General features: G+C 41.2%; 2 protein-coding genes across 3 annotated transcripts; both read right to left on the bottom strand.

Moving 5' to 3' along the window:
• Window positions 1–715: 715 nt before the first annotated feature.
• Window positions 716–23869, bottom strand: LOC134650004 (lysosomal proton-coupled steroid conjugate and bile acid symporter SLC46A3-like). 2 transcript variants are annotated; one of them, XM_063504818.1, is made up of 7 exons: window positions 22898–23869; window positions 5531–5690; window positions 4959–5060; window positions 3620–3757; window positions 1565–1648; window positions 1159–1315; window positions 716–869 (listed from the first exon to the last, which is right to left on the bottom strand). In XM_063504818.1, exons 1-7 carry the CDS (start codon window positions 23684–23686, stop codon window positions 746–748), a joined length of 1554 nt encoding a protein of 517 aa, XP_063360888.1. In that variant the 5' UTR covers window positions 23687–23869; the 3' UTR covers window positions 716–745. The 2 variants fall into 2 exon arrangements, with proteins under 2 accessions (XP_063360888.1, XP_063360889.1); XM_063504819.1 differs by lacking the exon at window positions 22898–23869 and adding an exon at window positions 6514–6919.
• On the bottom strand, window positions 15024–19376 carry LOC134650369 (uncharacterized). Its single transcript, XM_063505322.1, has 3 exons — window positions 16556–19376; window positions 16109–16261; window positions 15024–15385 (listed from the first exon to the last, which is right to left on the bottom strand). The coding sequence occupies exons 1-3, from the start codon at window positions 19212–19214 to the stop codon at window positions 15024–15026; spliced, it is 3174 nt and encodes a 1057-aa protein (XP_063361392.1). The 5' UTR covers window positions 19215–19376.
• Window positions 23870–24216: the final 347 nt, after the last annotated feature.

The raw sequence follows: 24216 nt of genomic DNA, 5'->3' as shown, positions 1-24216 counted from the left end.
ACATACAGAAAACATCCATAACCCAGGAACAAATATCTGTGATAAACACACAAATATTATACCTTGATTTGAACCCGGGAACTTCAGCTTCAGGCAGGGCTACTACCGGCTAGGCTAGGAGGCCGTACTTTGTGTTTGAATCATAAATAGTTACGTCCGAACTTATTTATTTATATGTAAAACCTATTATTGTCTTTTTATGTGAGGTTGTTTACACTTTACACTGTTACGTATCAGGGCTGGTTTTTCATTACCAGAGATCGGACAGATTGGCGTCATTGCTCGCAATAATGTGGACATGACTGATTAAATAATTAATCATAAAATTATTTTAATACATTTTTTTACCTGAGATTTTATTTTGTTCCCTAGTCAATAAATAGCACTTAAATATATTTTTAATATAAAAAAAATGAGTACCTTCAGAAATTTTGGAAAACATACTGATTATTTTTTTTTTACAAATTTACATTATAAGAAATCTTAGTGTTATTTATTGATTAGGAATCAAAATTAAACCTCAGGTAAAAATTTAATTAAATGATTAATTATTTAATCAATTTTGGAGTCATGTCCACATTATTGCGAGCAATGACGCAAATTTGTCCGATTTCTGTTCATTACGGACATTAACTGATAAAAAGCAATACTTTATTAAATTTATATTTATTCGTATAAATACTTATGCACCTACGTCTTTTATTTAAATAATAATGCAACAATATTATTCTATAATGGCACTTAGCTAACTAGCTTCATTATTAACTATATCTAAAGGGATTTCCACAGTCCCGTTAAGAGGCTCTGTAACCCCATTTTCTTCCTTTTTTATCCGACGCACTCCTTTTCTGTGTTCATATAATAGCCAGCTGAAAAAAAAATTAGACACCTTCAGTAACTGGCCGGAAAAAGCACAACAACGGGAGTTGTGGAGATCAAGGGGCACGGGGGGAAATAAGGTCATGTAAATATATTTTTCTATTCGTCGACTGCAATGCTTGTATTAAGACTTCGTATACCAAAGTGAAATCGCATACTTTTTTCACTATGGGACCCCAACTCAACTATAATATTCATTTCGATACAGTTTAGTCAAGTATAATATTCATTTCGATACAGTTTAGTCAACTATTGGAAGGATACTTGATAAATACTTACAAGAAGACAGCGATCGCCGGTATGGACATGCAAGCACCCATGAGGAACACAGCGCCCGGCAGTACCTCCATGGTGTGAGTGTACACGGTGGTGTATAGCGGCACGTAGATCAAAGGCATCAGGGTCTCAGTCAGCCCAAAAATTGAGTTTACTTTACCTGTAAAAAAGGATCGGCATTTGTTAAACCAGACTGGGTTATCGAACACTCTCATATCCAAGGATGACTTAAATAGGTAATTTGTTTTACAAGGGGGCAGAGTCGTTTATAAATTCTCGTGTCCATTGATGCTCAAGGAATCTAAAATTCGTACCAAATTTTAAGCTTAATAAATCCACGGACAGGACAGGCAAGGTCAAATTAAAAGCTGAGAACCCTACACAACTATTTTTTTTACTCATTACTTACCCAATTCATCAGGAGTCACTAGTTTTGACATGATGGATCTCATCGCTAGAAGAGACGTTCCATTTAATATTTCCACCAAAGGAGCTGTGAAATAAAATAATTTATAAATAATAAAACTAGCCATTTTTTTGTACTTATTACTACAGATCGTCTTCGAAAGCTTCTCTGCTAACTTTACACACTTTATGACTTTTGTGAGCGTATAAACTGGTTCTTGACTGAATTAGTAGATAAGGATCAATGGTCAGGAGATATTATACCATATTACATAAAATAAACTAAAATACCTAGAATAACGCTGGGTGAGAATACGTCTGTGTCATACGCCACTTACATTGGTTTACAGGAGAGCGAAAACAAGCAAAAAAAATATTTTCTCGAAAAGTTTTACATTTACGAAATATTGAACTTATTTATCATTTAGGCACATATGTCTACTATTTATAGTACTAAACAAATATTGTGAATATACTGGTAATCATGAAATAAAAGCACTTTTATTATTGCCATATCCGTTTTGATGAGTAAATGTTAAACGTACAATGTATGATATGACACAAAAATTTTGGATACCTACCACATACATAAATATCACATTTTTGTGATTATTTTCTGTTAACAAAATGTAATTATCCTATAATAAAATGCGGATATGACACAACATTTTTGAAAAATATGATTTTTCAAAAACCGATTAGTGTCAATTATAGTATATTTTTTGTTATTTTAGAAATCATTAAAAAACGATTTTGCTCAAAAATGGATATGGCACAAACGTATTCTCAGCCGGCGATAAATTTAAAAGTGGAAAAATTACTGTCTTGGGTGAGACAATACTATATGGGTATATACGAATATAATAGTAGTAATTTTAAATTTATTCTAGGCTCGATAGCATCGTTCGCAGACGTTTCTGCTTGTTAGAAATTAAATAAACTAAAATAGTTTATAAATAAATATAACGTGACTTGGCACGTGTGAAAAAAGTAAATAAAGAAGGATCTGTGGTTAGCGAGATAGTGGAAGCAGACAACTGAATTGAATACCTAATTCTTATGTAAATATAAGTGGTGGCGCGTCAAAAATAAATGAAGGTAAGCCGGTGATAATGTAGCCTTCTTCTTGTTGAGATGTAAGATAAAAGGCTCTATCCAAAAACTAGGCAAGCTGGTGGGAATTGAGTTCTATGAACGCTCCGCCACTAGTATATACTACTTCTTCAATTACCACACTGAACAGTTGTCACCAGGTGCATGAATTACAAAGAAGTTATAGATCATTCATTTCTTTACATCACTACGTTTTCATACTCACAAAACTAAAATGCAAACAAAATTCTTTTTTTTTTAATTTATTTATTAAAAAAAATACTTATGTCTAGGTATACAAAAGTTTCGCCAAACTGTAGACAGTTTGTTGGCGCATAGTGCGCTCTCAATTATTTTAAAGTACTTTATGCGTTATATATACCTACAGAGTACAGAGCAAACTGTATATACTATATACTATTCTTAGGTTAAGTTAAATCTAAAGTTGCCATGCAAGATATATTAATAATTCAACAAGACCGGCTTGTAACACTGTACGGTCAGCATCATAAATAAATCCATCATAAACTGAAATAATATAATAATATTTGATTTGTTCCCTAGTTGGAATTAGAAGTCATAGTATGGAGATTAAAAGTATTTGTATAATTTCTTGTTTATGGTATTAGAGGAAATGCTTGAAGCCTAAAGTAAGTAAGTAAACATAGTTCTAGATACCTACCTACTAAGAAATTAAAGAATTTAGTGGATTCCTCAAGTTTTTAATCACCAGAACATCACAGGACGCCATTATAATTATCAACCGTTCCATTTGACTAGCACTTTGAAGAGCCTGCCACCCTATAATGCTTAAACAATTATATAAATTATCCTTTCCATTGCTGTTACGGCGGTTTTGCGTCATGGATCAGAAGTAGCATAAGTGGTATTTTGCATCGCAGAGGCCTTAAAATATTATTAAAATAAAATTATTAAAATATTATATAATGAAGAATAATTTACGAACCGATGTAGAATATCGTTGCCGTGGTCGCAAAGCAGTAGATAAAGGAGCCAAAGATCTTGCTGATAGTGGAAATTATGCCCAGCATCGAATCGTGCCATTTCAATATCTTGCTGAATACGACGAGGGAGAACACCGTACCTGGAATGATTATTGGATTGGTGACACATGTTTAATATACCCTACCTCTAGGCCCTAACACTAGTACAACAATAAGTTTTTGTCAAAATTTCATTTTGGTACAATCTTTTATCGCTGACTGTAGTTTTCATTTCATAGGCAACTAATACTCATTGAGGCAAGTCTAAAATCCCAAATACAATTATTATTATTATATAGAGTTTCTATAGCCACCTCCTGTCTCCACCATCAGATCAGCTCGATGGTACCATAATTGCATTGTCACCTGACTTACATATACAGGGTGCTTCCTGTAACAGGAGCAATAAATTAAACCGTAGGTTGTACTCCTCAAACTGACCAACATTTGTTCAGCAACTTTTCAAAATAACTCATGTTTTGATTTTTAAGTTTAAAGTTTATTCTAAGACGCAATGTATTGCAAATTTTGTTATGTTTAAAGCGTGACAAGCAACGTCAAACACACTGATGTCAGCGTACATTGAAGGCAATATTTATTTTGTATGAAAAAGTGGAAGTCTAAAGGATTCATAATTTTTAAAAGTTGCTGAACTAATGTTGGTCAGTTTGAGGAGTACAGCCTTTGGTTTAATTTATTGCTCCTGTTACAGAAAGCAGCCTGTATATGCAAAATTTCAGCTCAATCGGAAACCGGGAAGTGGGTCAAATTTAACTTGCAAGATTTGATACAGACAGACAACGGGACAGGTGAAACTAAATTACTCGTAATCTTGTAATCAATGGAAAATTGCAAGGAAAATCATTATAAAGTGGAAATAAACGTTCTTGTGTACTGATAACGTGTTATCTATTAAAACACGCGAGAAAGATTATTATTCGTAATAGATTACCATTTCGCATTTTCCTTTTTACAATGTTCGATGACTAGGCAAATTATCCACTATAAAGGATTTTGAACTCCAGAATTAATTATTATGCTTATAGAAGACCACGGACTGTCAGGTAGGTATATGAACTTACAGCCTAGACGGACTGTAAGGTTGGATAGTAGGTAGATAGGGTTGATGAACAATGGAAGAAAGTATATCCAGCAACAATCGAGTATAGGTAAATTCATAAGAGCCGGCGCGAGATTTGTATTCAACCGTCAACATCTTCATTGAAAATCCTCGCTAGCTTTCTTGAATCGACCTACCTATTCATATATAGGATGAAGGTGTATGCAACAGTGAGTACTTACCAATGGTGTGAGTGACAAAGTTGTATGTCTGGTATATGCTGAACTGGAGCTCATCCCATCCGAATCGGTACCTCGTTGACATATACATTACGGCTATTTCACCTGGAATTAACAAAAAGCACGTTATAAATAAAACGGTACCGCGGAAACAAACCCAGTATAGTTTATTTTAATCGTTATAGTTACGAGTAAATGACAACTTGTAAAGAGGTTTTTTGGATTATAGTCGTTGTTTAGCGCTCGTGGCTCTTAGACCGGAAGACCTCGCAAATCCCCATGGCTCCACAAGTTTGAAAAACTTCCAACTCAGCGCTGGAGCCCCCTGTTTACTGACCGAAGTATACTTAATATCATGTTTAATTTTTCCATTTAAGCCACTACTTATACATGGCAAACCCTACAACGCGCAATATAGTGTGCGTGATCTGTAAGAAGCAGCAGGGCAGGTGTAGATGGCATACCCTCCAACTAAAGCATTGTCCAAGTTGGAACGAAGCTTCGGACTTGCTTGGTTATTGAAACTTTTATCGGATTAAGGACAAGTGTTGCTAATCAAATTATCCTAGACTCACCATACATAGGTCCAAACAGGATGCTCACAGTGCCCAGCAAGATGCAGATGCGCATGCGTCGATTGTTCAGTCCCTTCTTGAACACGACGCGCATCGTCTCCTTGATGTTCGTGAAGTCGAAGAAGAGGCGAAGGAAGTAGAAGAAACCTCGTCCATCGTGCTGAAACCAGTTTGTTTAAGTTAAATTACTGTTTATTAGTCTGCCCTGCTAATAGTAAGTGCAGTACTTGCATGAAAATCATCGTTTAAATAAAGAACTTATTCAAAGAGAACAAGATATACAATTGCATGACTTTTCAACTGCGATTACTGCATATGTTGTTAGCACGGCAGTAGTGTCCATAAAGAATACAGCTTTTGGTCTATGACTAGGTGAAAGACCTTTGAAAACTGAAACGATTTCAGGTATATTTTCACATAATTGTCCCAGTGGGGAGCAAAGTACTTAGGCATATTTTACGGTACTTAATGAGTACTGGTAGCAGTAAAAAAAAAGAAATCTAGGAGTATAATAACTATAGTGATACTATTGAATAGTTTTATTAAAGATAAAAGTAGTGTAAAAGTAGTGAATACACACTGTTCGGCTGCAAGCCGATAAGCTACAAGAGAGTCAACTGAGATGGTTTGGACACGTAAAAAGAAGACCTCCTGATTACATCGGGAATGTAGCTATGAATCTGAACATTGTTGGGTCCAGAGGAAGAGGAAGACCGAAGATTAAATGGGCAGATACCATAGCAAAATACCTGAAAGAGGGCCTGCGACATTTCAGTGGACGACACGTCCTAATGCGCGAAGTGGAGAGAAAAGACCAGAAAAGCAGACCCCATAATCAGATGGGAATAATTAAGCTGAGGAGAGAGAGAGAGAAGGAGATCTTTTAGAAGTTGGCCCGTGCAATGTATCTTTACCTAATAGCTTTTAAAACGACTTTGAAAGGTATCCCTTATAAGCAAGAAGTAACGTCTTAGTTTACATACCTTTTTCTGTTCTTCCGTTCGTTCTGGATCTTTAATTTTGCAAATAAAATAGATTGCATTTAAAATATGCAAGGTTAGTGAAGTGAAGTATACAGCATAATAACCGTATCTCTTTAAAATCACTCCAGAGAGACTCATGCCTACGGGTACTCCGACGAATGAGAAAAACTGCGCAAAACCCAAGCGATACGTCCTGTTTTCTTCTGAGGTGATGTCTCCGATGAAACTGAACATGCCCAGAAAGAACTAAGCCCACCCACCACCGAAACCAATTATAAGACAGTCCGCTAAAATTTGAACTTCTACAGGCAACGCGTAGAAGAAGACGACATTCAGTATGGTACATATGGTTGCCAATATATCTGCAAACATGGGCACTCTCATCAAAATGACCCTTCTTCCCGTTTTGTCGTGCACGGTAATATATGTAGAGTGCATAATGTATTTCCACGTCAACCACTGGGCCACATACTTTTGCACTTGTTTCTCATACACGCTGCTGCTGTTCGAGTCTTGGTTTCTGAGCGAAGTGCAAATTTCATCCCCCAAATTAAGATTAACATGACAAGCTTTTTCTATCTGCAGTGTTTGGTTGGCGGCCATCGCAAGTATTGCAGCGGTGATATAAATGATACCAGTTGGTTCAACTGTTATGTTTTTGAGTTTTTTGAAACCATTGTTTGAATTTTTTTCTTGAGCTTTAGCTTTTAAAGGTTCTATTTCAGTAGCACTCGTTACGGCCATTGTGATATTAATTTTACTACTAGGTGTTCTAACTTACGTGGCCTACATACTACTGACGGTTTGCTTTATTTGTATTGTTATAATATAATTATAATTATAAATGATACAATTTAATCTGTCAGCTCCCACGGCTCATATATGAGCCAGAACGCTTATGGTGACGTCATATCCTGGGATTCGACAGGTTAATCTACGTATGTAGATCAAAATCATCATTATAGATAGGGACTGGTAATCATTTCTATTCATTCACTTTCATGCTATTTGTTACACGACTGCCCAAAAAAAGGAGTGTGTTGTTTTCAGCGTTCATGTTTGTGGGTATGTAAGGCTCTAGCAGCTAAATGCCTGAACCGATTTAGATGTATGATGTATCATTAGAATCCTTACGTCATCCCGAGTGACATAGGCTATATGACGTTATTATAAAAACAATATGGCGGACTAAATACGCCATATTGCGCAACATTTAGAAAAAATATCTTGCAAACCCATCGAGTAGGGCATCAAAATGAAGCGCTTTGAAATACGATCAATAATATATATACAATATGAGGGTTTAAGTCTAATTTCGAGAAAGTAAGAATTCACAAAATATGTTAAGAAAAGCTAATCATAAAACCAAATATTATCCTATTGTTGGGATATTAACAGGAAGTGGTTTGACCGCTGATCATAAAAAAAAATTATATACATAGGTATTATATTAATCATATTTTACTTGTTTTGAAACCAAGCCAATATGTTCTAAATTGCGCTAAAGGAATAGAAACGTGTAAATAAGTTCTTTGTAGAGAGTCTGAGATTGTAGTGTCCGTCTTCAGATATAACTCTGCAGCCACTTTGAAGGAACAAAGTGTCAAAGTGTCAGACCGAGCTCTACGTAGGGATGACGGCCCGGAGCGTACGGCAGATGTGCGTTTCCTGCAACATCCCCAAGTATTCAAATTGCAAAGGTCGAAAGCCGAGCTCCACGTAGGGTTGAAGGCCCGGAGCATAAAACGGGCAAGACAGGCTCGGTCCACGCTTTCAAATTCCCCATGAATATTATTTACGAAGGCCGAGCTCCGCGTAGAGAACGAAGACTGGGAGCTTAAGACAGATGGGCTCTTCCTGCAAGTTCCCCGAGTATTCAAATTGCAAAGGTCGAAAGCCGAGCTCCGTGTAGGGTTGAAGGCCCGGAGCATAAGACAGGCTCGGTGCGCGCTTCCAAATTTCCCAAGAATATTAATTACGAAGGCCGAGCTCCGCGTAGGGGGCAAAAACTGGGAGTAAGCTCCAAGAGATAGATGGGCTCTTCCTGCAACGAAGCGTAAGGCAGGTGCGTGCTTCCTGTAACTTCCCCAAGTATCTTAATTGCGAGCTTCGCGTAGGGCCGAAGGGCTGGAGCGTAGGAAAGTTGCACGCTTTCTGCAGCTTCCCCAAGTATCTTAATTGCGAAGGCCGAAGGCCGAGCTTCGCGCAGGGCCGATGGCCCGAAGCGTAAGAAAGGTGCACGCTCTCTGCAGCTTCCCCAAGTATCTTAATTGCTAAGGCCGAAGGCCGAGCTTCGCGTAGGACCGAAGGCCCGGAGCGTAAGAAAGGTGCACGCTCTCTGTAGCTTCCCCAAGTTTCTCAATCGCGAAGGCCTAAGGCTGAGTTTCGCATAGGGCCGAAGGCCCGGAGCGTAAGAAAGGTGCATGGTTTTTGCAGCTTCCCCAAGTTCCTTAATTGCGAAAGCCGAAGGCCGAGGTTCGCGTAGGGTCAAAGGCCCGGAGCGTAAGAAAGGTGCACGGTTTTTGCAGCTTTCCCAAGTCCTGTGAATGGGAAAATTTCAATATATCAAGGTCCCCCTGCAATCGAAATAAAATATGCAGGGGACAGTCACGATCCTAAATGAGCCTAAACTTTTCCGTTTGCTGTTTATGACCTGGACTTATATTCTATTTTACATTCATTAAGTTGAGTACCTAACATAACTAAAAATTTTTTTAGCTTTTCAGTTCGATTTTAAACTGCAGTCGTGTTGTTTAATTTTTAATTAATTAATTGTCTAGATGATAAGTCTGCAATACTATCTACAAATCTTATAATATAATTTTATTTGAGAATAAATAAATTCATGGTTTAAAATTGAATCAATATCGTGGTAAACAAATTTGAGTCTTTAATTCATTAAACCACCAAAGAACGCGACGAGCTTATTCTTTCAAAAAAGATTTTTCTGGAACACTGCGTCTAAGGGGGTGTCGTGAGGAAGCGGCCCGGGAGGTAACGGCAAACTTTACTAACTTTTACTAAAACGATCAAATCTCCGTAACTAGAAATGAGCATAAGGTTCTCTCGTGGAAAGACACATTGACTGAATTTAGGCCTTGAATATTATCTATGAGTAATGCAGTAACGATTTTGCCAACAGAAAGACAATACTTACCTGAAAAAAAAAATCCACATCCTTCAATTTAAGCACATGGTTTCATTCCGGTTGTCGTCTATATTAAAATACCGATAGACACCACTTTTTATTTTTCGACCACGGCCCATTTTAGATGATAATATTTACAATAATGAGTATTCTAATTTTTATTCAATAGGCTACATGACATTTTTTTTTGTGGTATCAATCGATCGGGTTTGTTTTTAGCATAGAGAAATATAGTAAGACAAGAGTGCTCACTCCATACATCAGTTCAGACTATTAATTTCAGTGTCTACATCTAGCATCGAGTAGCGGAACTATCAGTACTGCTACTTGACAATAGATGTAGCACCGACCGGAAAGTCTTATCTCAACAGCATAAGTACTGATAGTTCCGATATTCGATGCTAGATGCTAATAGTCTTTTTGGTACTAAAACTGATGTATGGAGTGAGCACTCTATGTATTTTTTTCTCTATGGTTTTTAGGATCAAATGTCTATATCAGGGATGTTGCGAATATCCGCATCCGCATCCGCAACCGCGGAACTTCCGCATTATTTTCAATATCCGCATCTGCATCCGCATCCGCATAAAATCGATGCGGATTTAATGCGGATGCGGATGTGAAACAGGTCGGTACAGGAAAGTCTTAGCATCGGCGTAAGTGCTAGACTACTAGGTAATTTAGTCATTAGCCAAAAAAACGTATTAGAAATTAGCAGTCAAGCGTGAGTGGGACTTAATGTACGGAACCCTTGGAACGCGAGTCCGACTCGCACTTGGCCGGTTTTTTTGAAATAAAAATTACTAAAATGTAATATTTGACGTTTTTTATGTACCTATCTTGACATCCGCATCCGCATCCGAATCCGCGGATGTGAGCCTTTAAAAATCCGCATCCGCATCCGCATCCGCGGATGTCAAAAAATCGGCATCCGCAACATCCCTGGTCTATATGGGACCCATTGCATTAAAGTAACACAAAAGTCAGAAATTGTAGTCAAAGTCCGACAGTCGCACTTCACTCGCGAAACGCCTTATACAAAACGGCCAGAGGCCGTGACGTCATCGCCCATCTTGTAGTATGGACAAAACAAGAAAATTACGTTTTTGTCGGTGAAATATTGCGTTTATGTATATAGTTGCTATACAATATTTTTTTGGATGAAATGTAAGGAATCGAATGGTACCCTTACTTTTATCGTTTTTGGAAGTTAAAAAAAACTTAAATTTTGGAACTTTCAGGTCCTGTAATTTTGTAATTTTTCAATATTTTATTTTAATATCCACATTATTGTGATAAATTGCTCGTTTGCTATCTATTTTACTAGATTTTGTTATAAAATTCAACATGTGTCATCATCCCTATTAAAAATATATGATGAATAATAATAATAATAATGGACTCAGACCGAGTTGGATGCCCTGGATCGGAGAGTCCGATCACTGCTCACCGCACATCGCATGCTACACCCACGCTCGTCAGTTATGAGATTGTACATTCCACGGAAATGTGGAGGCCGAGGCTTCCTAAACGCCAAGGATCTCCACAACCGCGAGGTGTACAATCTCAGGAATTATTTCCTTAACAACGAGTGTGGGATGCATCGTGATGTGGTGGCAGTAGACAGGAACCTCACGCCGCTCTCCTTGGCAAACGAGAACTGGCGCAAACCTGTGGTACTAAGTACTGCGGTTCGCAAGGCGGCATGGGAGAGTAAGGTGCTACACGGGCGGTTCTACAAGGCCCTCACGGGACCCGATGTGGACCTGCTCGCGTCGGTGAACTGGTTACGATTCGGGGACCTCTTCGGAGAAACCGAGGGTTTTGCCTGTGCAATTGCGGACGAAGTAATGATGACGAACAACTATCGGAAATATATCCTGAAGGACGGTACGGTCGACATTTGTCGGGCATGCCGCCGTCCCGGAGAGTCACTCAGGCATATCATTTCCGGTTGTTCTCATCTTGCTAACGGCGAGTACTTGCACAGACATAATCTCGTAGCCAGGATTATTCACCAGCAGCTTGCTCTCCTATACGGCCTTGTGGACCGCGAAGTACCGTACTACAAGTATTCACCTGCGCCAGTTCTCGAGAATGGTCGTGCCACGCTCTATTGGGATCGATCTATCATCACTGACAGGACTATTGTAGCCAATAAGCCTGACATTGTGATAATAGATCGAGCGCAACGCCGGGCCGTGCTCGTTGACATCACCATCCCCCATGATGAGAATCTCGTGAAAGCCGAGAAGGACAAGTCCAGTAAGTACCTAGACTTGGCTCACGAGATAACCGCCATGTGGGATGTTGATTCGACGATCATTGTTCCGATAGTTGTTTCAGCGAACGGTCTAATAGCGAAGAGTCTCGACCAACATCTTGAGAGACTCTCGCTAGGTGGTTGGATCAAGGGCCAGATGCAGAAGGCGGTGATCTTGGACACGGCGCGGATAGTCCGCCGGTTCCTGTCTCTGCAGCCCTGACCACCGGTAGCTTGGGCCTTGCCCCGCTGCTGGCGGCACCCTAGGTTAGGTTTTTTATAATGTGTTTATATGTATTTTGTATTGTTTTTGTAAGTGTTTTTGTATTTTATTTTTATATCCATATTATAAAATAACCTAACCTAAGATCAGAAATAAATAAAGTGAATAATAAAGAGTCAACATCTTGAGAGACTCTCGCTAGGTGGTTGGATCAAGGGTCAGATGCAGAAGGCGGTGATCTTGGACACGGCGCGGATAGTCCGCCGGTTCCTCTCTCTGCAGCCCTGACCACCGGCAGCTTGGGCCTTGCCCCGCTGCTGGCGGCACCCTAGGTTAGGTTTTTTATAATATGTTTATACGTATTGTTTTTGTAAGTGTTTTTGTATTTTATTTTTATATCCATATTATAAAATAACCTAGCCTAAGAGTTAAAATAAATAAAGAGAATAATAATAAGTCGGATAGTCCGCCGGTTCCTCTCTCTGCGGCCCTGACCACCGGCAGCTTGGGCCTTGCCCCGCTGCTGGCGGCACCCTAGGTTAGGTTTTTTATAATGTGTTTATATGTATTTTTTATTGTTTTGTAAGTGTTTTTATATTTTACTTTTATATTCATATTATAAATCACCTAGCCTAGAGAGTTCAAGTAAATAAAGAGAATAATAATAATAACATTTGTCGGGCATGCCGCCGTCCCGGAGAGTCACTCAGGCATATCATTTCCGGTTGTTCTCATCTTGCTAACGGCGAGTACTTGCACAGACATAATCTCGTAGCCAGGATTATTCACCAGCAGCTTGCTCTTCTATACGGTCTTGTGGACCGCGAAGTACCGTACTACAAGTATTCACCTGTGCCGGTTCTCGAGAATGGCCGTGCCACGCTCTATTGGGATCGATCTATTATCACTGACAGGACTATTGTAGCCAATAAGCCTGACATTGTGATAATAGATCGAGCGCAACGCCGGGCCGTGCTCGTTGACATCACCATCCCCCATGATGAGAATCTCGTGAAAGCCGAGAAGGACAAGTCCAGTAAGTACCTAGACTTGGCTCACGAGATAACCGCCATGTGGGATGTTGATTCGACGATCATTGTCCCGATAGTTGTATCAGCGAACGGTCTAATAGCGAAGAGTCTCGACCAACATCTTGAGAGACTCTCGCTAGGTGGTTGGATCAAGGGTCAGATGCAGAAGGCGGTGATCTTGGACACGGCGCGGATAGTCCGTCGGTTCCTCTCTCTGCAGCCCTGACCACCGGCAGCTTGGGCCTTGCCCCGCTGCTGGCGGCACCCTAGGTTAGGTTTTTTTATAATATGTTTATAAGTATTTTGTATTGTTTTTGTAAGTGTTTTTGTATTTTATTTTTATATCCATATTATAAATTAACCTAACTTAAGATGATAAATAAATAAAGAGAATAATAATAAAAACTACAGACCCATCACATGCTTGCCTACACTCTACAAGCTCCTTACATCCATTTTGAGAGCAAAAATCAACGCGCACATTGTCGCAAATAATATTTTGGCTTCCGCTCAAAATGGATGTAGGGTTGGGTCCCGTGGTACTAAAGAGCTCCTCCTCATAGACATGACCATATGCCAACAAATCCGGCGGAACAAGGGGGCCCTCTCAGCCGCTTGGATTGACTACAAGAAGGCCTATGATTCGGTGCCTCATTCATGGCTGGGGAGGGTCTTAGAGCTGTATAAAGTTGATGCAACTTTGAGAGCCTTCCTAAGCGCGTGTATGGGGCGGTGGACCACAGTCCTTCGTCAACCAGGAGGCGGGAATGACCGCTCTGGTCCGCAGGATTTTATAAGGATTGAGCGAGGAATCTTTCAGGGTGACAGTCTGAGTCCCCTGTGGTTCTGCCTAGCTCTGAATCCCCTCAGCACCCTGCTGAAAGATTTGGGACTAGGTTGCCGGCTTCGGAGAGAGGGTGAAGTCATTTCTCACCTTCTGTACATGGATGACCTCAAATTATTTGCACCAAATAACCAAGACTTGTTGGACCTACTGAAAACTACCGAAGTCTTCAGTAGTGCCATCAACATGGAGTTTGGTGTCGATAAATGTGCGGTTATACATGTAGAGCGGGGGAGGGTTATAAATTCAACAAATTTACAACTCTCTGAGACAATGGCTTTCAGATCTATCTCTGAATCAGAAACCTATAAATACCTTGGTATGTCACAGTCGTTGGGTATTGAGGACGAGGGTATTAGACGGTCGGTGAAGGAGCGCTTTTTCAGTCGGCTCACAAAAGTCCTTAACAGTCTTTTGTCAGGAGGCAACAAAGTGCGCGCCTTCAACGCCTGGGTAATGCCCCTACTCACATACTCCTTTGGCATACTAAGGTGGACTCAGACCGAGCTGGACGCCCTGGATCGGAGGGTCCGATCACTGCTCACCGCACATCGCATGCTACACCCACGCTCGTCAGTTATGAGATTGTACATCCCACGGAAATGTGGAGGCCGAGGCTTCCTAAACGCCAAGGATCTCCACAACCGCGAGGTGTACAATCTCAGGAATTATTTCCTTAACAACGAGTGTGGGATGCATCGTGATGTGGTGGCAGTAGACAGGAACCTCACGCCGCTCTCCTTGGCAAACGAGAACTGGCGCAAACCTGTGGTACTAAGTACTGCGGATCTGAGGTGTATGAGTGAAACAACCGTCTAGTTCGCAAGCTAGTTTATTACTGGTTAAGCAGTCGGCGCAACCGCCCTATAACTACGTATAGGTATATACAAATACACATCATCCCTTCACCACTATTTTAAAACTAAATTGATAGGTAACATCAGTATTTATAACTAGATATGTATACAACTAATTGATACATCATATATTATTTTAACTAACTAAAGCTTATAATCTACTTTTTTTCTGGGTCGCAAATTATGTCGCATTGGGCACTCGTCTAAGACAGACGTACCAAGTTCGCGCGGTGAGGCCGCGCTCGGCAACTGCGCCGGCGACGCCGGGGGCGCGGGCGCGGCGACAGCGGACTCGTGCGCAGACGGCCCGTGCTCACCTATCTCTCCCTCGCACTCTTCCCACACTTCATCCCCAGCTTCATCTGCACTCCTTTCCTCCACCACTATTTCAGCGGGTGGTGGACTATCCACCGCAGAATCGGTAGGTAAAATTGGCATACCGCTTGAAATAGACGGGGGAGGAAATGAGGGCAATGGTATAGGATCGTTAGATACATCATTTTTCCCTTCAAATAAATTGTCAATAGCTTGACCTTTATATTTTAAAAGTTGATCTACATGTCTTATACAGATCGTATCGTATTTGTTTACATATATTTTAAACATCTTATTTCCAATTTTTTCTTTAATTTGACCTAACTCCCAACTTTCTTTCCTTGCACTGTACCACCGGGCCCAAACTATTTCATCAATTTGAAATATTCGCTTATGCGTGCAAACAGCTGTTGCTGTATCGTTATCAATCGCGCTCGCCGTACTGTCTGAGGGTAATATTAAATCAAGACGAGTTCTCAGCTCCCGTCCAAACATAAGTTTGGCCGGAGTTTCCCCGGTAGTACAGTGCACAGTGTTCCTATAGTCAAACAAGTAATTTAACAATTTTTCATGTACTACGTGTGAGATTACATCTTGTTTTAAAATATATTTTAACATTTTTTTACATGTGCGAACAGAATTTTCCGCCTGACCGTTACTATTGGGGTGATACACCGGCGAATTCATATATTTTATACCATTGTTAGAACAAAATGACCTAAATTCAGCGCAATGAATTTTTACATCGTTATCCGATACTAATACTTTAGGTATACCGAATACTGAGAAAATGTACTTTAATTTCGCTATTAATGATTGTGTGCTAGTACCATTTGGCATGTGTAGACATTCCACCCATTTACTATAAGAATCGACCACAATCAAATATACCCTTTGCCCTATCGTCATATAACCGATGTGTACCCGGTGCCAGGGCCCGGGCGCGCGCGGCCACGGCGCGGGCGGCTCCCGCGGCGGGGCCGGCCGCAGCGCCACGCAAGCCTGGCATGCGCCCGCGCAGCGCTCGATGTCCCGGTCGATACCCGGCCACCACATCCTACTGCGCGCTGCGCATTTCATTTTAACAATACCTAAGTGCGTGCTATGCAGTTCGCTTAACATGCGACCCCTGAGTGATACTGGAATTACGACTTTGTGCCCTCGTAATAAGGATCCATTTTCAAATTGTAAATCGGTTCTGCAATTATAATAAGGCTGGACCGATTTACAATTGATTTTACGCGGCCAACCCTTGTTCATATATTTAATTACCGTTTGAAGAGTCGAATCGACCCCGGTAGCCCTTTTAATATCATGCGCGGTTACCGCCGATGAAACCGAATCTAAAAAATTTAGTGCACATAACGAATCGAATTCCTTATCACTATCGCTGTACGTGTCCGCCACGGGCGCGAGGGAAAAATAGTCTGCTACTAAGTTATTACTGCTAGAAACATATTGCACAGTGTAGTTATATGCCGACAATATAATAGCGTACCTCTGAAGACGTAAGGCTGTCGTGGCTGATATTCCAGTTTGGGGATTGAAAATCGAAACTAACGGCCTGTGGTCGGTTTTTAGAACGAATGGTTCGCTACGGCCGTATAGGTATTGATGAAAACGCTTTACCGCGAAAATCAAGGCTGCCGCCTCTTTCTGGATCTGACTATAGTTACGTTCGCTGGAGGTGAGGGAGCGGGATGCAAACGCCAGCGGTCTCTCCTGTCCGTCGGCGGCTCGTTGTGCCAAAAGAGCGCCCAGGCCCCCGGGTCCGGCGTCAGCGCTGAGAACCAGCTGCGCGCTGGGCTCGAAGTGTGCCAGCACGCGCTCCGAGGCCAGCTCGCGGCGCACCGCGCGCACGGCGTCCCGCTGCCGCTCTCCCCACTTCCATTCAGCTCCTGCACGTAACAGCTCGTGTAAGGGACTCATTAACGCCGAAGCATTAGGAATAAAGTTTCTGTAGTAATTAACTAAACCTAGAAACGCCTGCACCTCTGTCACGTTTGTTGGCTCTGGTGCCTTTAAAATGGCGTCAACCTTAGTGGAACATGTTTGTAGGCCGTCTTTATTAATAACATACCCTAAATAGGTGACACTAGTTTTGAAAAATTCGCATTTTTCTTTTTGTAAACGCAGCCCCGCATCGTTTAATCTATTTAAAACCAAATTTAACCTTTCCAAATGCACCTTTTTATTGGGCCCTGTTACACAAATGTCATCAAGCCAGCAACTCACACCCTCAATACCTGTGAGAAGGGTTTCCATAGATTTTTGGAAAATCGCCGGCGCATTAGCCAAGCCGTACACTAATCGTGTATATTTAAATAATCCTCTCGAGGTATTTATGGTTGTGAGTTCCTGTGATGAGTCATCCAATAAAAACTGGTTATATGCATTTTTAAGGTCTATTTTGCTGTAATGTTCGCCACCGCCTAACTTGGCGAAAACCTCCTCTATTCGAGGTAGGGGGTACTTGTCAATTACCAAATCCTTATTTAATGTCACGGAAAAATCGCCAGCTATCCTAACTTTACCATTTTCTTTAAGCACAGGCACTATAGGGGTAGCGTAATTTGAGTAATTCACGGGAACTAAAATACCTAACTTTACTAACCTATCCAGTTCTTCCTCTACCTTGGCTTTTAAGGCAAAGGGAACAGACCGTGGTTTAAAAAATTTTGGGTATGAATTTTCCTTGAGACGCAAGGTGACCTTGAACTTGTTAAATGAACCGAGCTCATCGCGCCAAACGTCAGGATATTGTTCTAACAATTGGTGTACATCATTATCATTTCCAATACTATTTAGGTTTGTCTTTGTTGTTACAATCAAGTCAAAGGCGGCCATAAAATCTCGACCAAGCAAGGGCGGGCCACCGTTAATTACAACAAATATATTAATTTTCTCGGTTCTATTGTTGTAAGTAGCCCCTATTTGAAAACAGCCGAGTGGCGAGATTTGATGGCCTGTGTAAAAACACATCTTAAGGTCACATTTTTGTAACTGGTACTCAGAAAACATCTCGTAATACAAACTGTCTGAAATGACGCACACTCCTGAACCGCAATCTAGTTCCATGGATAAATTTTTACCATCTAAAATCACATCGAAGATAATTGGTTTAATATTAGGCACGTACCTTAAATTAAAGTTTTGGCACTCCCTACAACACTGCTCAGCTCCTTCGGTTACGTTTTCCTCCCGTTCAGTGGCGATGCAGTTCACTCGCGAAATCTTGCTTTTACATACTTTTTTCAAATGTCCTATAACTCCACATTTCTGGCATCGATAATTCTTGTAACGGCAACTATCTACATCATGGTTTCTCATTCCACAAACGGCACAACGGAAATCATCTCGCTGCCCCTGGTCGCCTCCGGCCGGCCGGTTTCCGCCACCGCTGTTGCTACGGCCGCGATGCCCTTTGTTCCAGCCGCCTCGGCCGTGCCCATTACCACTAGCCCCATAAAATACGGGCTCTTCTTTGACAGTTGCCGCCATCTCCGTCTTCGCTTCCCTAGCGACCGCCGCTTTCTCTGCAATCTCCAGAGCCTCCGCCATCGAAAGGGTAGCCGTTTTTTCAAATAATTTATCACGCTCGGGCCCCGAGCCCAAGCCTAGGATGAAACGATCTGCTAAATTCGCTTCCAGGGCCGCGCCAAAATTGCAATAAGTTGCTAATCCTCTTAATCGCGCCGCCCAGTCCCCTAAAGTCTCGCTTGGTACTCTCGTCGCAGCATAAAACTTGGCCTTATCAGCGTACGTACACTGCTTTTTCTTGAAGTGGCCGTCGAGTAATTTCACTAGCTCTTTGAACTCGAGCTCCTCTAATTCCTTTGGATGAGCCAAGTTACGTAACAAGCGGTAGGTTTCGTCTGTCATGAGAGTGAACAAAAGGGCGCGCTTGTCCTCTTCATCCACAACTTTATTCACCACAAAAAATTGCTTTAATTTGCTGTGAAATATCTGCCATTCACCAGTTTTGTGATCGAAATTCGCTAAATTTCCAAAATAAGCCATTTTTTTTTTTCACTTAGCGCGGGTACTTCAGAATCCTCGTTCGACACTGAGGTGTATGAGTGAAACAACCGTCTAGTTCGCAAGCTAGTTTATTACTGGTTAAGCAGTCGGCGCAACCGCCCTATAACTACGTATAGGTATATACAAATACACATCAGGATCGCAAGGCGGCATGGGAGAGTAAAGTGCTACACGGGCGGTTCTACAAGGCCCTCACGGGACCTGATGTGGACCTGCTCGCGTCGGTGAACTGGTTACGATTCGGGGACCTCTTCGGAGAAACCGAGGGTTTTGCCTGTGCAATTGCGGACGAAGTAATGATGACGAACAACTATCGGAAATATATCCTGAAGGACGGTACGGTCGACATTTGTCGGGCATGCCGCCGTCCCGGAGAGTCACTCAGGCATATCATTTCCGGTTGTTCTCATCTTGCTAACGGCGAGTACTTGCACAGACATAATCTCGTAGCCAGGATTATTCACCAGCAGCTTGCTCTTCTATACGGCCTTGTGGACCGCGAAGTACCGTACTACAAGTATTCACCTGCGCAAGTTCTCGAGAATGGTCGTGCCACGCTCTATTGGGATCGATCTATCATCACTGACAGGACTATTGTAGCCAATAAGCCTGACATTGTGATAATAGATCGATCGCAGCGCCGGGCCGTGCTCGTTGACATCACCATCCCCCATGATGAGAATCTCGTGAAAGCCGAGAAGGACAAGTCTAGTAAGTACCTAGACTTGGCTCACGAGATAACCGCCATGTGGGATGTTGATTCGACGATCATTGTCCCGATAGTTGTTTCAGCGAACGGTCTAATAGCGAAGAGTCTCGACCAACATCTTGAGAGACTCTCGCTAGGTGGTTGGATCAAGGGTCAGATGCAGAAGGCGGTGATCTTGGACACGGCGCGGATAGTCCGCCGGTTCCTCTCTCTGCAGCCCTGACCACCGGCAGCTTGGGCCTTGCCCCGCTGCTGGCGGCACCCTAGGTTAGGTTTTTTATAATATGTTTATAAGTATTTTGTATTGTTTTTGTAAGTGTTTTTGTATTTTATTTTTATATCCATATTATAAAATAACCTAACTTAAGACCAAAAATAAATAAAGATAATAATAATAATAAGGGCAGGGCAGCTTGTGGCGAGCTGTTGGGGAGTAACGACCCCACGGACCCGAGTGCTCCAGAGAGTCGGTCAGGGTCTCCGTCTCCGGCGTGTCTTCGTCGGTCGGAGTGGACCCAAGGGGTCCCAAGGACTCTCGGCTCTGGCTTGCCTTAATTGGCCGTCCAGAGAGGAGTCGTTAGAGCTATATGCTCCAGGGGTGGAAGTGAAATTTGCGTAAGCGCGAGTTGGCACAGTGGCTGTTTACAGTCACTGGGTAGAAAGCGGTGTACACCTCTCGACACCCCTGAGCCGCTCACACCGATGTTGCCCCTGATCGTCTTCGCGACGGCAGTTTCAGGGGCCCATCTAGTGCGCGACAAGTCACCACCTGCCTCGATAACTTGTGTAAACCTTGTTATGGCAGGTGTCCGTACGTCTTTGCAATAGCCCAGTCTCATAGTCCACCCAAACTTCAATCCATAGACCGGTATTCTGTTCATTTTTTTTCTACAATAGTCCCAATGCCTGCTGAGACCGGTTCATGGGTGTCTATTGTTGCACCTGTAAACGGGTCCCAGCAGGCGTTCTACATGACATTAAAGCTCTCCAAAGGGCCTCTACGTGTTGGATCTATATCCCAACGCAAGCCTATCAAAAGACCGGGATTTATAGGCCCGTGATCCCAAAAAAGGAGATACAAATAATAATAATAATGTCCCCTGCCCCTGGTCGTCTTTACGACGACAGTTTCAGGGGCCCATCTAGTCAGCGGCGAGTCACCACCTGCCTCGATAACGTGTGTTAGCATTGTTATGGCAGGTTTCCGGACTTCTTTACAATAGCCCAGTATCATTGTCCACCCAAACTTCAATCCATAGACCGATATACTGTTTACTTTTTCTACAATAGTCCCAATGCCTGCTGCGACCGGTTCATGAGTATCTATTGTTGCACCTGTGAACGGGTTCCAGCAGGCGTTCTACATGACATAAGGGGCCTCTACGTGTTGGATCTATATCCCCACGCAAGCCTATCAAAAGACCGGGATTTATAGGCCCGTGATCCCAAAAAAGGAGATACAAATAATAATAATAATGTGAACCTATATACGTCCCACTGCTGGGCACAGGCCTCCTCTCATGCGCGAGAGGGCTTGGGCTATAGTCCCCACGCTAGCCCAATGCGGATTGGGGACTTCACATACACCTTTGAATTTCTTCGCAGATGTGTGCAGGTTTCCTCACGATGTTTTCCTTCACCGAAAAGCTAGCGGTAAATATCAAATGATATTTCGTACATAAGTTCCGAAAAACTCATTGGTACGAGCCAGGATTTGAACCCGCGACCTCCAGATTGAAAGTCAGACGTCATATCCACTCGGCCACCACCGCTTCGATGATATGATGAATATCTTACAGAATTGCGGAGAAATAAATAGGTAGACACTATTGACAGACGTCGCAAATAGTTAGGTACCTAAAGTCTATTTTTTTATTCGGTAGACTAAAATGACATTTCATAGTATGAAATGACACATGATGTTCATACTATGAAAGGTCATTTTAGTCTACGGAATAAAAATATAGACTTTACTCTACCCTACCCTCCATATGTATTTATCTATCTATCTAATCTATCTATCTAATACCTTTAATCGAGCAATTCTTGTTTATTTATTTATTTATTTATATATTTCGGGGATCTCGGAAACGGCTCTAACGATTTCGATGAAATTTACTATATGGGGGTTTTTGGGAGCGAAAAATCGATCTAGCTAGGTCTTATCTCTGGGAAAACGCGCATTTTCGAGTTTTTATATGTTTTCCGAGCGAAGCTCGGTCACCCAGATATTATTTCATAATACTCGTAGTTGACAGCTACCTAAGTACATATTATCAAAATCAAGTGCAATGAATACCGGTATTAAATACAAAGACCGTTACCGGTATTCTGAATACCAGTTATTATTGAGGTATAATGAATACCGGTATTTCATTATGTCAAATAGTGTACAAATAGCGATAAAGACAAAAACGGAATAACAACAATACCTCTAATTCGAATATAGGTATAAAATTTTAACCGGTAATCGGTTGACAGTTTTTGTACAGGTATTTAATAAAACCGGTTATACGGTCCCTGATTCAAATATCGGTTTGATGTCAGGTGCTCGTTCGAATTGGCCTGTATCATATTGGATCATATAAAAATTAAGTTTATTGATAGTCTCGTCGAGTTTCATATTCAGGTAATTATAACAACAACCACGGTTTATAACATTCCGAAGTAAAGTGTCATTCAATAGAACTTGCTAACTATGTAAACAAAAGTTACTAGTAAATTGACATTTAGTGTCAATTTTAGTATGGCGGTTTGTTTAGTAATTTTAATTCTATTTATTTTAATTTCAATATCTTCCTATAGATACTTCGTATTACTGTACACTGTTAATTGACAGTTCGTAAACCTTATTACAAAAAGCATAAGATCCACCGATCCGATGGACAGTTAGGAGTGTTTCTGTTTGTATGTACTTATTATTATTAGATAGTATTTCTACATATTCACTTACCTTCTTTTGATTGTCTGTTCGTTCTGGATCCTTGAGTTTCAAAGTAACATAGAACATATTACAAATATGCATAATCAATGCAATGCTATACACTGCATAGTAACCAAATCTCTTCAAAACAACACCGGACAATCCCAGGCCTATGGGCATGCCGATGAACGTGAAAAACTGCACAAATCCCAAACGGTGAGTTCTGTTCTCTTCCGTTGTGATGTCTCCTATGTAACAAAATAAGCCTAGAAATAAGGTGGCCCAGCCTCCGGCCAAGCCTACTAAAATTACGTCTGAAAAAATTTGTACTTCCACAGGCAGTTCGTAAAAAAAGAAAACATTCACGATGTTACTTATGCAGTGTAAAATCTCGCCTATCATAGGCATTGCTATTATAATTATTCTTCTTCCAGTTTTGTCGCTCCAAGCTCCGATGAACACAAGTGTAATACATGGCAACACAGACTGGAGTATACTTTTCCATGCCAGTCTCCGAGCTAGGTATTGCTGTACCTGCTTCTCATACATACTGTTGTTAGCCGAGTCTTGGTTTCTGAGTGAAGTACATATTTCATCTCCAAGATTCAGGTTTACTCGACAGGTTTTCTCCAACTGAAGTGTTTGAGAGCTGGTCACCACAAAGATGCAGGCACAAAGAAAGATGGCACCTGTTGGTTCAACTGTGATGTGTTTGAATACTTTGAAGAAATTAGTGATACGTTTGTATCCACTATCATGCGTTTTTACTTGCGTTCCAGTTTTTAAAGGTTCACACTCCTGAGCACTGGGATCAGCCATGGTATTTTTATCTTATTTTTTTATATCCGACATTGATAATTGGTTAATGATTACAATAATTAATGTTTCGATATACGCGTCCTATTTATTACTAAATAGCATCGTATATTGAACCATTCTCCGAAATTATCATAAGATTAAGTGTAATCGGTGACTGGTATCTTTTCATTGACATGGCAGTCGTTAAATGTACGTATCAGCAATAATAGATTGTATTGAGAACGGTTGTCCTTTTGGTTATATCCTCCAAGGCTGTCCTAGATGTCGCATTATAGTTCCTACCCTACAACTAGACTAGATAGATGGTCTAAATATTTTTTTAAATACCTAAGTAGATTTAAAAAGAAAGTAAATGTTTTCCCGCCAAACATTGTCTATGGAAATAAGTATAGTTTTAAAAAGTATATGTGATAGGCTACCTCTTTGTTTCATATATATGTTTATTGTAAAACCTATCTAGTGACCTATGTATTAGAAATCTGACCTTCTTTATGATCCATATTCCCGAAAATAGGACATACACCTGTAAG

This window comes from Cydia amplana, chromosome 8 (genome assembly GCF_948474715.1).
Source record: "Cydia amplana chromosome 8, ilCydAmpl1.1, whole genome shotgun sequence".
NCBI lineage: Eukaryota > Metazoa > Arthropoda > Insecta > Lepidoptera > Tortricidae > Cydia > Cydia amplana.
This window is presented reverse-complemented; position numbering and strand designations above follow the sequence as displayed.